A 13,851-nucleotide genomic window follows, 5' to 3' on the forward strand; every position below is an offset into this window, starting at 1 on the left:
AATGTCTACAATGCGCAGTTTCAAAGAACGTATAGTGATTTCTAGCTTGTAGTGTGAAAAAAAGTATTTATTTGAATATCTCACGAAAAAAGTTAAATGAACTGAACTTTGAACTAGTTCAGAATTAAAATTGTGAACTTTGAACGTGAACTGTTCACTTTGAGCATGTATGAACTGAACTTGAACTAGTTCAGAAAAGCTGTGAACTGGCACAACACTGGTTGGATGTATCAACAAGGGTAACGAGGAAGAGTACAGGGCGACGGTGAAGGACTTTGCCGCATGGTGTGAGCGGAACCACCTGCAGCTCAATGTGACAAAGACAAAGGAACTGGTGGTGGACCTGAGGAGGGACAATGCATTAGTGACCCCTGTGTCCATCAGGGGGGTCAGTGTGGACACGGTGGATGATTACAAATATCTGGGTGTATATATTGACAATGAACTGGACTGGGCTAAGAACACTGATGCCCTCTACAGGAAGGGCCAAAGTCGTCTCTATTGAGGCGCCTGATGTCCTTCAACATCTGCCAGACTATGCTCAGGATCTTCTATGAGTCTGTGTTGGTGGGTGCTATCCTCTATGCTGTTGCATGCTGGTGAAGCAGGCTGAGGGTGGCAGACACCAACAGACTCAACAAACTGATCCGCAAGGCCGGTGATGTTGTGGGTGTGGAGCTGGACTCACTGACATCCGAGTCGGAAAGGAGGACGCTGTCTAAGCTGCAGGCCATTATGCACAATTGCTCCCACACACTCTATGACACGGTGATGAGACACAGGAGCTCATTCAGTGCAAGACTCATTCTACCAAAATGCACCACAGAGCGCCACAGGAGGTCATTCTTACCTGTGGACATCAAACTCTATAACTCCTCCCTCTGTGCAATACTCAATACCTAACTGTACTGTTCATATGTGCAATAATAATAATTATGTGTGCAATAAATCAGAGTTAAAATAATTTGCACTGCCTTATACTATCCATCCATCCATTTTCTAAGCCGCTTCTCTCTCAGGGTCGCGGGGGCCTATCCCAGCGGTCATTGGGCAGAAGGCAGGATACACCCTGGACAGGTCGCCAGTCCATCGCAGGGCTGCCTTATACTAAATGTTTAATATTTATTATCACAGTCACCGCCACTTTACTATATTCAAAAGAACTTAAATCTTGTGTACATATTGCAAATTTCTCTTTGTTTTAAATTATTGTGATTAATTATAAGTGTTTATTCTTTTATATAAATGATTGCAACTGTAATAACTGCAATTTCCCTCTGGGATCAATAAAGGATTCTGATTCCGATTTAAAATTATGAAAAGTGCTGTGAAATCTGTGACCTCAAAAATAAATTCTTGACTTATAAAAAAACGAGAAATTAATAATTTTATTGAATTTGGCAAAGAAAAGACATTTTTAGTGTACTAGAGCAGCTACTCTATTTGCTGTCTTATCATTATGCTGCTAATTATTGTAATATACTCTGAACTGACTGACATGATGCGTACATGTTCGTGAATTTTTTTAATACAGTATATCCCTCAATACAACCAGCATCCACTGTCTGAAGAAGGAAAGAAAGCAAAGTAAACGGGCCTTTTATTAAAAACACAGTTACTCCTAAAACATAGAAATTCTTTAAATTCTCTAAATGAACTACTACTCTGAGGGAGAGTCTGAAGAAGCTGTTTCACTAATAAAGTGTAATAAAGCTCCTTTTTCTCCTTTGTTCAGTCTGAAAACACAGGAGAAGCTGCAGGAAGCAGATCATTTCACGCATATGAGTGAGAAAAGTAAAAAGCAGTTGGACTTTCATCTATACCTGCCAGAGAACCAGAGGAGGGGTGGGGGAGACACAAAGACAAGGGAGAGAGGGAGAGAGAGAGAGAGAGAGAGAGAGAGAGAGAGAGAGAGAGAGCGAGAGAGAGAGAGAGAGAGAGAGAGAATGCAACAGACAATGGCAGAACAGTGCAGTATTCAACGCTGAGGTTATCTTCTCTAAGCAGCCGGTCAACACACATCCACTCCTGTTCTCTTTTTTGGTTTTATGTTCCAACACTTGTGCCCCTCTTTTTTATTTACTCTCTCTCTCTCTCTCTCTCTCTCACTCTCTCTCTCTCTCACTCTCACTCTGTTTCTCACTCTCAGTCTGTCTCTCTCTCTCTCACCCTCTATACAACCCCAATTCCAATGAAGTTGAGACATTGTGTAAAACAAATAAGAACAGAATACGACAATTTGCAAATCCTTTTCAAACTATATTCAATAGAATACACTACAAAGACAAGATATTTAATGTTCAAACAGATAAACTTTATTGTTTTTTGCAGATTTCCCCTCATTTTGAATTTGATGCCTGCAACACATTCCAAAGAAGTTGGGACAGGGGCATGTTTACCACTGTGTTACATCACCTTTCCTTTTAACAACACTCAATAAGCATTTGGGAACTGAGGACACTAATTGTTGAAGCTTTGTAGGTGGAATTCTTTCCCATTCTTGCTTGATGTACAACTTCAGTTGCTCAACAGTCCGGGGTCTCCGTTGTCGTATTTTGTGCTTCATACAGCGCCACACATTTTCAATGGGAGACAGGTCTGGACTGCAGGCAAGCCAGTCTAGTACCCACACTCTTTTACTACGAAGCCACGCTGTTGTAACACGTGCAGAATGTGGCTTGGCATTATCTTGCTGAAATGAACATGGACGTCCCGGAAAAAGACGCTGCTTGGATGGCAGCATATGTTGCTCCAAAACCTGTATGTACTTTTCAGCATTAATGGGGCCTTCACAGATGTGCAAGTTACCCATGACATGGGCACTAACACACCCCCACACCATCAGAGAGGCTGGCTTTTGAACTTTGCGCTGATAACAATCTGGTCAGATTTTCCTCTTTGGCCCGGAGGACACGACGTCCATGATTTCAAAAAACAATTTGAAATGTGGACTCGTCAGACCACAGGACACTTTTCCACTTTGCGTCAGTCCATCTCAGATGAGCTCAGGCCCAGAGAAGCCGGCGGCGTTTCTGGGTGTTGTTGATATATGTTTTTCGCTTTGCATGGCAGAGTTTTAACTTGAACTTGTAGATGGAGCGACAAACTGTGTTCACTGACAATAGTTTTCTGAAGTGTTCCTGAGCCCATATGGTAATATCCATTACAGAATGATGTCGGTTTTTAATGCAGCACCGCCTGAGGGATCGAAGGTTTCACAACACAAAAATTTCACAACAGGCCTACAGAACTATGTTTCTGTAGGGATACAAGAATTTTCTGTAGGGTTACAAATGCAGTAAAGTGAATATAATGCAGACATGTTAGCAAAGTAACTCAGTATCACCTAAAGATTCTGCACTTGTGGAGTACATTATAAAGACATCATTAAATATCCAATTGACATATAAAATCTGAGCATAATGCCAGTTTATTATATTTGCAGATACTGATTTGATTCTGATTCTGATTATTGTGCATCCCTACTGTCTTCTGTTTTAGATTATTAAAAGTAACCCCGCTTTATCCTAATGTGGCTTTACCCACTCTTCTATCTAAGGCAGTTCCTTGAGGACCCCGAGAAACTTTTCCAAAAGAAAAATTCAAATATGCTGCATTGATGTTCCTGAAAAACACTTGTTGAGGAGCTTTTTAAAAGATGTTTTTATATTTCAATTAAAACTTCTTGACAGTGTGTATATATATATATATATATATATATATATATATATATATATATATATATATATATACACTGTCACGATTGGCTCCTCCCACTCCATGTGCCTTTTTGTTTTGGTTTGTCCATGTGTGTTTGTTTTGGTTTTGTAACTCTGCCCTAATTGTTTTCACCTGACCCTCATTTTCCCTGTGTATTTAAGCCCTGTGTTTGCCCCTTGTGTTCGCCGGTCTTTGTATTGGTCTACGTTTACTTGAGACTGTTTATAGTTTGTTTGTCATGTCTGACCCACGATCTGTCCGTATGGGCTCATTGACCCTGGACTGTTTCGACCACGACCCTGGATTTGCCCCTAATAAATCTCGCTTATCTCCTTGCTCCGCGTTACACACACACACCCTATATTTACAAAATATATATGTACATATATATATATACATATATATATATATATATATATATATATATATATATATATATATATATATATACAAGCACCAACTTAACTATTTGTATCTGTCTTGGAAACAAAATTCTTTACATATAAAAGACTTTACTGTTATGTAAAATTAATATTTGGTTGAGTGTGCCCACCTTTGGACTGTTAGTGTATACCACACTTACCTCTGACAATCTGTTTGGCACAGCTGTTGTAGACCTGCTCTTGTGTGGTGTTGGTTGGAAAGACTCGGTCAAACACAAAGGACTTGCCCTGCAGGAATCAAACAAACAATAACAATACAATACAATACAATACAATACAATACTGTGTGCATTGAAATGCATTAGTATAAAGATGGGGATTGAACTGCCTCGGTCAAGTAAAGTATGCACTCATTTTCTGGCCAAAACAGGCAAAGTTTGGTCATTGTTTTTAATGCCACATTCCACTACTGCATAAATAGCTCCTTCTGCATTATTTGTGCAATCACTACATTTATCAAATAACTCTGGTCAGTTTTTGTGATTTCACACACATTTGCATGTAGCTGCCTATATTCATGCACGTGTTCTCTCACCAAGATACATTCCTCGTATGTGAGAAATACTTGGTGAAATAAAGTGATTCTGATTCTCTCTTTTTAATGAAATACACTATATTTTCAAAAGTATTCACTCACCCATGCAAATCACTGAATATAGCTGTTCTAATCACATCCATGGCCACAGGTGTATAAAACCAAGCACCTAGGCCTGCAGACTGCTTCTACAAACATTTGTGAAAGAATGGGTCGCTCTGAGGAGCTCAGTGAATTCCAGCATGGTACCATGATCGGACGCCACCTGTGCAACAAGTCCTGTTGTGAAATTTCCTTGCTACTAAATATTCCACAGTCAACTGTCAGTGGGATTATAACAAAGTGGAAGTGATTGGGAACAACAGTAACTCAGCCATGAAGTGTTCGGCCATATAAAATGACAGCGTGGAGTCAGCGGATGCTAAGGTGCATAGTGCGCAGAGGTTACTAATTTTCTGCAGAGTCAATCGTTACAGACTTCCATACTGCGTGTGGCCTTCAGATTAGCTCAAAATCAGTGCATAGAGAGCTTCATGTAAGAAATTTTGGACAATTTCATGCTCCCAACATTGTGGGAACAGTTTGGGGATGGCCCCTTCCTGTTCCAACATGACTGCGCACCAGTGCACAAAGCAAGGTCCATAAAGACATGGATGAGTAAGTTTGGTGTGGAAGAACTTGACTGGCCTGCACAGAGTCCTGAACTCAACCCGATAGAACACCTTTGGGATGAATTAGTGAGGAGACTGTGAGCCAGGCCTTCTCGTCCAACGTCAGTGTCTGACCTCACAAATGTGCTTCTGGAAGAATGGTCAAAAATTCCCATAAACACACTTCTAAACCTTGTGGAAAGCATTCCCAGAAGAGTTGAAGCTGTTATAGCTGCAAAGGGTGACATCACATTAAACCCTATAGATTAAGAATTTATATGCGTGTGAAGGCAGACAACCAAATATTTTTGGCAATAAAGTATATGTAGTTGATCAGTGTTCACTGAAAATGCCCACCATCTGCTCAGAAAAGCATATTGTGATGTATCCTGACAGTAAAAAGTTGTTATCCATAGACCACTGTAGTCGTGTCATCATTCTGTATATGGCGCTATGTTCTTTTGCCGATCTTAGGAGCTCCGGGTCTAAACTCCATTTCTCTATGGGTAGAATGAATAGGGTTTTCGAAAAATCAAAATTGCTTTTGTGAAAAAATCGCTATTGCTACATTTGAGCTAAGGCTACTGCGCACTGAATTCATGTCATTAAACAGGCAGTCTCCTTAATCAGGTTATCACCCCCTGATAAACTGATTTAGGGTCTCGGAATATCCTAATTATTATTTTAATGCTGGTAAAATTTTTCTGAGGACATTTTCCAGCTTTCCCTGTTCCACCTTAAGTGGTGCAACAGTCACGTTCTGAACTGCTGAGTCATTTAAGGTGGAACGGTGGATTTTGAACAAGCAGTTGTACAAGTAGCGATAAAGAAGCTGACTTCAGCTTCATGGAGGGTTGAAAGGCATGATATGAAGAGGTTTGTGATGGCTTATTACAGCTTCTGCACCATTTAAGGTGGAATAGGAACATTCAAACAATAAGCTTAATTCAGCCATGTAGTTTTAACACAGGTAGTATTTTTGATAAGGAGTTCTAGTCTATCAAAATATTCCAGAGGTTATATTTACGAGTATACCTGTAATTATGCACTGAGATAAAACATTTTGATAAGGTAGCACAGCTCCTCGGAGCGCCACCACAGCCTGCCTTAGTTTTGTGTAGCTTTGTGACATCAAATTGACGTGCAGTAGCTTTAGCTCGGATGTAGCAATATTAGTATTACAGCTCTTTAACAACCTCATAATTTTAGGAATCCAGTAGTATTCAGGAGAACAATGTACACAGAACAAAACGTATCAGGTTCTGAACATTTTTATCTACCACAGGGGCATTTTTCATCAAACTCTATTCATTCTGGCCATAGAGAAATGGAGCTTAGACCCGGAGTTCCTAATATGGGTATAATGAGGACTACAGAGTGATGCACAACTACAGTAGCCCAGCCCTATTGACACCCACACAGCAGCACAGCCCACTAAGGAAAAGCAGTTGGCCTTCCTCACATCAGCACAACAAGGTCTACTTCAGACAAGCTTTCACTTTGTGCTGTACAGCACATGAGCAGTTAGTCATAGTCTCTACTGACTGAGAGATCAGAGCTAAGAACGTTGCACACAGATGACAGATGAGAAAGCAGTGCTGGACAAGGCAATAGATGAAAGCAAGCGAAGAAAGACAAAAAACAGAAGGAGGGGAAGGATCGATAGACGGATGGATAGGTTTTCGAAAAACAGGCTTACAGTAATTGACTGAGGTTTGCTGCTTCAGTCTAGCAGACACAGACAGCGCACTCTAAGATGTACATACAGACTTCTGATTTATCAGCTTTTGACTGGAGTATTGATCAAATATGAGCTACCGACACAGCCTTAAAAACTACTCCATACAGACTGAGAGAAATCTAAGTCGCTACAGCACGGAGTGATAATTTTTTTCTGAATACTTTTGTCAGTCTGTGAAGCACGGTGTTTATAATTCTGAGGTCGCTAAGCGCGCACACACACACACACACTTCCCTCATCCGCTGCTTCACACTCATTAATTAGTCCCTCTACTTCCCTCTCCATAGGGAGAGCTGCTTTGAGCTTGCTTCACTAAAGCAAAACCACAGCTGAGCTACAGGGCAAGCTCTCTCTCTCTCTCTCTCTCTCTCTCTCTCTCTCTCTCTCTCTCTCTATCTCTATCTATCTATCTCTCTCTTTTATTTTTGCACTCTCTTTTGCTCTCTCTCTTTCTCTATCTCTCTCTCTTTCTCTTATTTTTGTACTCTCCTTTGCACTCTCTCTCTCACACACTCTTATTTTTGCACTTTCTCTCTTTTGCTCTTCTCTTTCTCCTATTTTTCCACTCACTTTCTTTTGCTCCCATTGTCTCCCATTTGCTCCCATTTCTCTCTCTCTCTCTTTCTTTCTCTTTTATTTTTGCACTCACTCTCATTTGCTCTTCCTCTCTCTCTCCTATTTTTGTACTTACCTTCTCTTTTGCTCTCTCTCTCTCTCTCTCTCTCTTGCTTTTTCTCTATTTCTTTTTCTCTATTTGTTAGTGGAATCATGAATAGGAGTGGACTTTGTGTTCTATCAGGGCACTCAGACTGTTTCAGGATTTGAGAAGAAGTGGTGTATTGATGCAGGATTAGTGTCTGTGGATATTACAGGTGTGTTATTGTTTCATTGGTGAATTTTTGCTAATTGGGAAGAAGAGCCTGGGTTGATTCCTGGCTGGGTGACCAGGGTTCTTTCTGTGTGGAGTTTTCATGTTCTCCCTGTGTCTGTATGGGTTTACTCTGGGTGCTCTGGTTTCCTCCCACAGTCCAAAGACATCCAGTCAGTCCAATTGGACATGCTGAACTGCCCCTAGGAGTGACTCTGTGTGTGATTGTGTATGTCTGTGTGTCTGCCCTGTGATGGACTGCGACCTGTCCAGGGTGTTTCCTGCCCTCTGCCCGATGACCTCTGGGACCGCTGGGGGCACATTCTCATTCTCTCACTCTCTCTGTCTCTCTCTATCTTATATTGTCTCTTATCAGTCATTTTGTCAGTCTTATCTCTCTCAAAATCATCATTCTCTCTTCACTTTTTTGGTCTTTGTTTCTCACTTTCTATCTCTTTCTTTTTTCTTCTTCTTCTTTCACTCTGTCTCGCTCAATCTGTCTCCCAGTTCTTGCTACTTTTTTCTGTTTATCTCTCTCTTTTATTCGGTCTTGGCTGGGTGCTCTATTTCAGCTCCTGGACAGAGTACTTAGAGGGATGGATCCTCTATTCAAGCTCCTGGATAAAACGCTCTAAGGGCTGCATCCTCTATTTCAGTCCCTGGACAGAGTACTCAGATGGCTGGATCCTCTATTTCAACTCCTAGATAGAGTGCTTAGAGGGCTGGGTCCTCTATTTCAACTGCTAGATAGAGTACTTAGAGGGCTGGGTCCTCTATTTCAACTGCTAGATAGAGTACTTAGAGGGCTGGGTCCTCTATTTCAACTTCTGGACAGAGTGCTCAGAGGGCTGGTTCTTCTATTTCAGCTCCTGAACAGAGTGCTCAGTGGGCTGGTTCCTCTGTTTCAGCTCCTGGATAGAGAGCTCAGAGGGCTGGGTCCTCTATTTCAGCCCCTGGACAGAATGTTCATTGGGCTAGGGTTCTGTTCAACCACACTAGGTTTTTTTTTGGCTGTAGATGCTCACTCTCTCTCTCTCTCTCTCTCTCTTTTTCTCTTTTGCTTTCTGTCTCTCTCTCTCTCTCTCTCTCTCTCTCTCTCTTTTTCTCTTTTGCTTTCTGTCTCTCTCTCTCTCTCTCTCTCTCTCTCTCTCTCTCTCTCTTTTTCTCTTTTGCTTTCTGTCTCTCTCTCTCTCTCTCTCTCTCTCTCTTTTGCTTTCTGTCTCTCTCTCTCTCTCAGCTGGTAAAAGTAATCCCTATACTGCCTCACTGTTATTACTGTGATTAAGTGAGAGGATATTTATGGTTATGTAACCTGGAGAAAGTGGTTAGACCGTATTTAAAATGCCTGTGTTAGCCATTACGGGCAAAGATAGAGTGATGCTAATCTGTAGCAGACACACAGAGACATGGAGAATCAGCACCTCACAATTGAAAGGATGAGCTTGTGGGTAGAATCTTATCAATATTTGGCCAGATGTTCTTCACTCAGCTGTGAGAAAAAGTACAATTAAGGCCAGAACAAAGTGAGAACTGCTATTAGAGGATGATGAAGAGAGAGAGAGAGAGAGAGAGAGAGAGAGAGAGAGAGAGAGAGAGAGAGATGGGGGAGCCGAAATATACAGAGGTGGAAGGATATAGTGGAGAGAGAGAGAAAGTCAGCATAAAGAAGAAAGAGAGGAAAAACAAAGGAGAGTGAAAGAGAATAATGAGAGAGAGAGAAGGAGGAGGTGACAGAAGTGGAGTAAGAGATACAGGTGTATGTAGGATATTTACAGAGAGTGGGGAGAGAATCAAAGTAGAGAGAGAGAGAAAGAAAATATGAAGAGGTATTTTGCTATTATTATTATTATTTTATAATGTCATATGTAATATTTCATATTTTATAATATCATTATAAAATTATTTTGCTATTATTATTATTATTATTGTTATTATATCGGTTATTGCTTTTTTCAATGTCTTACACTCTTTTTAAACGGCTTACAAAAGCTTTGGCAATTCAAGTGCTAATATTTTTCATAGCAGTAAAGCAGCATGGAATTGAATTGAATTGAACTGTATTAAATTGAGAGGGGAAGAGTGAGTAGAGACAGAGGTGTACTTCCTACTAAACTACCCAAAATATGAGGCTATTAGAAATAAATATTTTAAGCTATTTGAAAAACAAATTGCTGACTTCAGGACATTGGGAGATGAAGATAAATTAGCGTTTATATTAAGAGAGGGTCCAGCAGCATCCACAGCAGCCAGATATGTGTATGAGTGCCATTAATTCAGGGACAGTGACTGACCACCACACACAGCCTTTTGCCAATGTTATGTATGTACATAGGTCCTTTCTTTTTTTATTCTATTTTTTGCCCCGTCTTAATCATATATAATTGATAATTAACTTTTTTTCTATTTTCTGTTATAAACTACACACACACATTCAATAGCTTTTGTTTTATTATTCCATATACTTATATATTATTAACTGATAATTAACACTTTCTCCTCTTAATTATTACATCATATATTAATCTTGTTTTGTATTTTGTTGTATAATTATTTTTTATTATTGTTATTTATTTATTGTTAACTTTTGATATACAGATCTTTGTTTGTTTGAGCTTTGACAATATAAATGTACATCTGTCATGTCAATAAAGCAAATTTGAATTTGAATTTGAGTGGAGAGGGGGCAGTAAGAGAGAGGTAAAAGGAGAGAGTGGAGAGAGAAGAAAGACAGAGAAAAAGAGAATGAAGTGAGGGAAAGAAAATAAAGACTGCAAGACAGTGAGGGAGAAAGAGTTAAAGGGATTAAGTGTAAGGAAAGGAAGACAGTGTGAAAAAAAAGGAGAGAGGTACTGTGAGCTTAGAGAGGGAATATATATGAGAGGAGAAACACTGAGAAAGAAAACGATAGAGAGAAAACTGATGAGAGAAAGAGTGTGCGGAAAAAAGAGAGAAGAGTGATAAAGCACCCACAAGAGAGAGAGAGGGAGAAAGAGAGCAGAGCACATGTGAGAAAGTGCATGAAAGAGACAGAGAGCCAGAAAAAGAGGGCAGCTGAGCTGTGATTGGGGGATTGGAGGACATGCTCTAATAGTCTCAGACCAACACAACTTTCCTCTGAGAATTCAACCTTCTTTCAGCATCACACGGCTTCTCTTTCAAACACCCCCCACCCCTCGCTGTTCCTGCTGCACAAGCTCAATGTTCTGTTTGCATTTTTTAAAAACAAAAGACTCGTTAATTTCACCAGTCCTAATAATTAGACGTCCTCCTTGACCACAACCATGTCCAACAGTAATGTGCTGCAATTATTTCTCAACACCTCTTATCACAACTAGAGCAATTAGCTCCCTCTCTAAGTGGAGCACGCTGCATTATTAATCAGACCAGCACTGAGAAAGAAAGAGAGAGAGAGAGAGCGAGAGAGAATGCAAAAGAGAGAGAGAATGGGAGGGATACGGAGAGAGAGAGGAAGGGAGAGAGAGTGGGAGAGATACGGAGAGAGAAAGAGAGAGAGAATGGGAGAGATATGGAGAGAGAGAGAATGGGAGAGATATGGAGAGAGAGAGAAAGAGAGAGAATGGGAGAGATACAGAGAGAGAGAAAGAGAGAGAGAATGGGAGAGATATGGAGAGAGAGAGAGAGAGAGAGAGAGAGAGAGAGAGAGAGAGAGAGAGAGAGAGAGAAAATGGGAGAGATACAGAGAGAGAGAGAGAGAGAGGGAGATAGAATGGGAGAGATATGGAGAGAGAGAGAGAGAGAGAGAGAGAGAGAGAGAGAGAGAGAGAGAGAGAGAGAGAGAGAGACTACATTCTGATGAATTTGCATAGTTGTGTTGTGAAAATGCAAATGCACAGTTTTTTCATTCATCCTTGGCAATGATATGGAGAGCAAAAGGGAGAGAGAATGTGAGATATGCTGAGAGAGAGAGAGGAAGAGAGAGAGAGGGAGACAGAATGGGAGAGATACAGAGAGAGAAAGAGAGAGAGAATGGGAGAGATATGGGGAGAGAGAGAGAGAGAGAGAGAGAGAGAGAGAGAGAGAGAGAGAGAGAGAGAGAGGGAGACAGAATGGGAGAGATACAGAGAGAGAAAGAGAGAGAGAATGGGAGAGATATGGAGAGAGAGAGAATGGGAGAGATATGGAGAGAGAGGGAAAGAGAGAGAATGGGAGAGATACAGAGAGAGAGAAAGAGAGAGAGAAAGAGAGAGAAAATGGGAGAGATATGGAGAGAGAGAGAATGGGTGAGATACAGAGAGAGAGAGGGAGGGAGGGAGACAGAATGGGAGAGATATGGAGAGAGAGAGAGAGAGAGAGAGAGAGACAGAGAGAGAGAGAGAGAAAATGGGAGAGATACAGAGAGAGAGAGAGAGAGGGAGATAGAATGGGAGAGATATGGAGAGAGAGAGAGAGAGAGAGAGAGAGAGAGAGAGAGAGAGAGAGAGAGAGAGACTACATTCTGATGAATTTGCATAGTTGTGTTGTGAAAATGCAAATGCACAGTTTTTTCATTCATCCTTGGCAATGATATGGAGAGCAAAAGGGAGAGAGAATGTGAGATATGCTGAGAGAGAGAGAGGAAGAGAGAGAGAGGGAGACAGAATGGGAGAGATACAGAGAGAGAAAGAGAGAGAGAATGGGAGAGATATGGGGAGAGAGAGAGAGAGAGAGAGAGAGAGAGAGAGAGAGAGGGAGACAGAATGGGAGAGATACAGAGAGAGAAAGAGAGAGAGAATGGGAGAGATATGGAGAGAGAGAGAATGGGAGAGATATGGAGAGAGAGGGAAAGAGAGAGAATTGGAGAGATACAGAGAGAGAGAAAGAGAGAGAGAAAGAGAGAGAAAATGGGAGAGATATGGAGAGAGAGAGAATGGGCGAGATACAGAGAGAGAGAGGGAGGGAGGGAGACAGAATGGGAGAGATATGGAGAGAGAGAGAGAGAGAGAGAGAGAGAGAGAGAGAGAGAGAGAGAGAGAGACTGGGAGAGATACAGAGAGAGAGAGAGAGAGAGAGAGAGAGAGAGAGAGAGGGAGATAGATTGGGAGAGATATGGAGAGAGAGAGAGAGAGAGAATGGGAGAGATACGAGAGATACAGAGAGAGAGAGAGAGAGAGAGACAGAATGGGAGAGATATGGAGAGAGAGAGAAAGAGAGAGAATGGGAGAGATACAGAGAGAGAGAAAGAGAGAGAGAATGGGAGATATATGGAGAGAGAGAGAGAGAGAGAAAATGGGAGAGATACAGAGAGAGAGAGAGGGAGATAGAATGGGAGAGATGTGGAGAGAGAGAGAGAGAGAGAGAGAGAGAGAGAGAGAGAGACTACATTCTGATGAATTTGCATAGTTGTGTTGTGAAAATGCAAATGCTCAGTTTTTTCATTCATCCTTGGCAACACAGAATTTACCGAAGGCCAAATAAGTGCAGCAGGAGAAAAAACAGAGTAGGCAAAACAGCAGAAAAAAAGGGGAAAAAAGGAAAGAGAAAACAAGGAGAGACGAGGTTAGAACTGCTTGGAATGCAATTCAGATCTTGACAGACCCTGAATACGCATGAAGAAACACACTCACTCACCTATTCTCAAACTCAAACTTAGACTGACCCCAATCTTGATGGAGCAGTACAGCTGTGTGATTCTCGTGCCCACTGCAATGGATATTTTGCTAAGCACAAATTGCCGGCCATAGCGTCCAATTTCATCCCACTGTGAGGAACTTTTTCTGCAATAACGGAGGCACGGTATTCATGAAAAAGCCAAACTGACAGGGGCTTCAAATATAGACCAAGACAAGATGCAGTGAGGAGCCTGAAGCCGTTTGGAAGGCACTGGTCTGTGTGCACGTGTGTGTGCATGTGCACTTTCTTGTTCACACACACAACACAGCACTGAGGCCTAATGA

The 13,851-nt window shown here is 41.3% G+C and overlaps 1 protein-coding gene across 5 annotated transcripts in view; it reads right to left on the reverse strand.

Annotated features, from left to right (window-relative positions):
* Nucleotides 1-13,851, reverse strand: part of kif5ab (kinesin family member 5A, b) — a 65,488-nt gene that overhangs the window by 43,594 nt on the left and 8,043 nt on the right. For all 5 annotated transcript variants that reach the window (XM_017705217.2, XM_037534951.1, XM_017705213.2 and 2 more), the window contains exon 2: nucleotides 4,304-4,391. In XM_017705217.2, coding sequence (XP_017560706.1) covers nucleotides 4,304-4,391 — 88 coding nt within the window. The remainder of the gene's footprint in view (nucleotides 1-4,303; nucleotides 4,392-13,851) is intronic.

Source organism: Pygocentrus nattereri, chromosome 26 (genome assembly GCF_015220715.1).
Source record: "Pygocentrus nattereri isolate fPygNat1 chromosome 26, fPygNat1.pri, whole genome shotgun sequence".
NCBI classification, from domain to species: domain Eukaryota; kingdom Metazoa; phylum Chordata; class Actinopteri; order Characiformes; family Serrasalmidae; genus Pygocentrus; species Pygocentrus nattereri.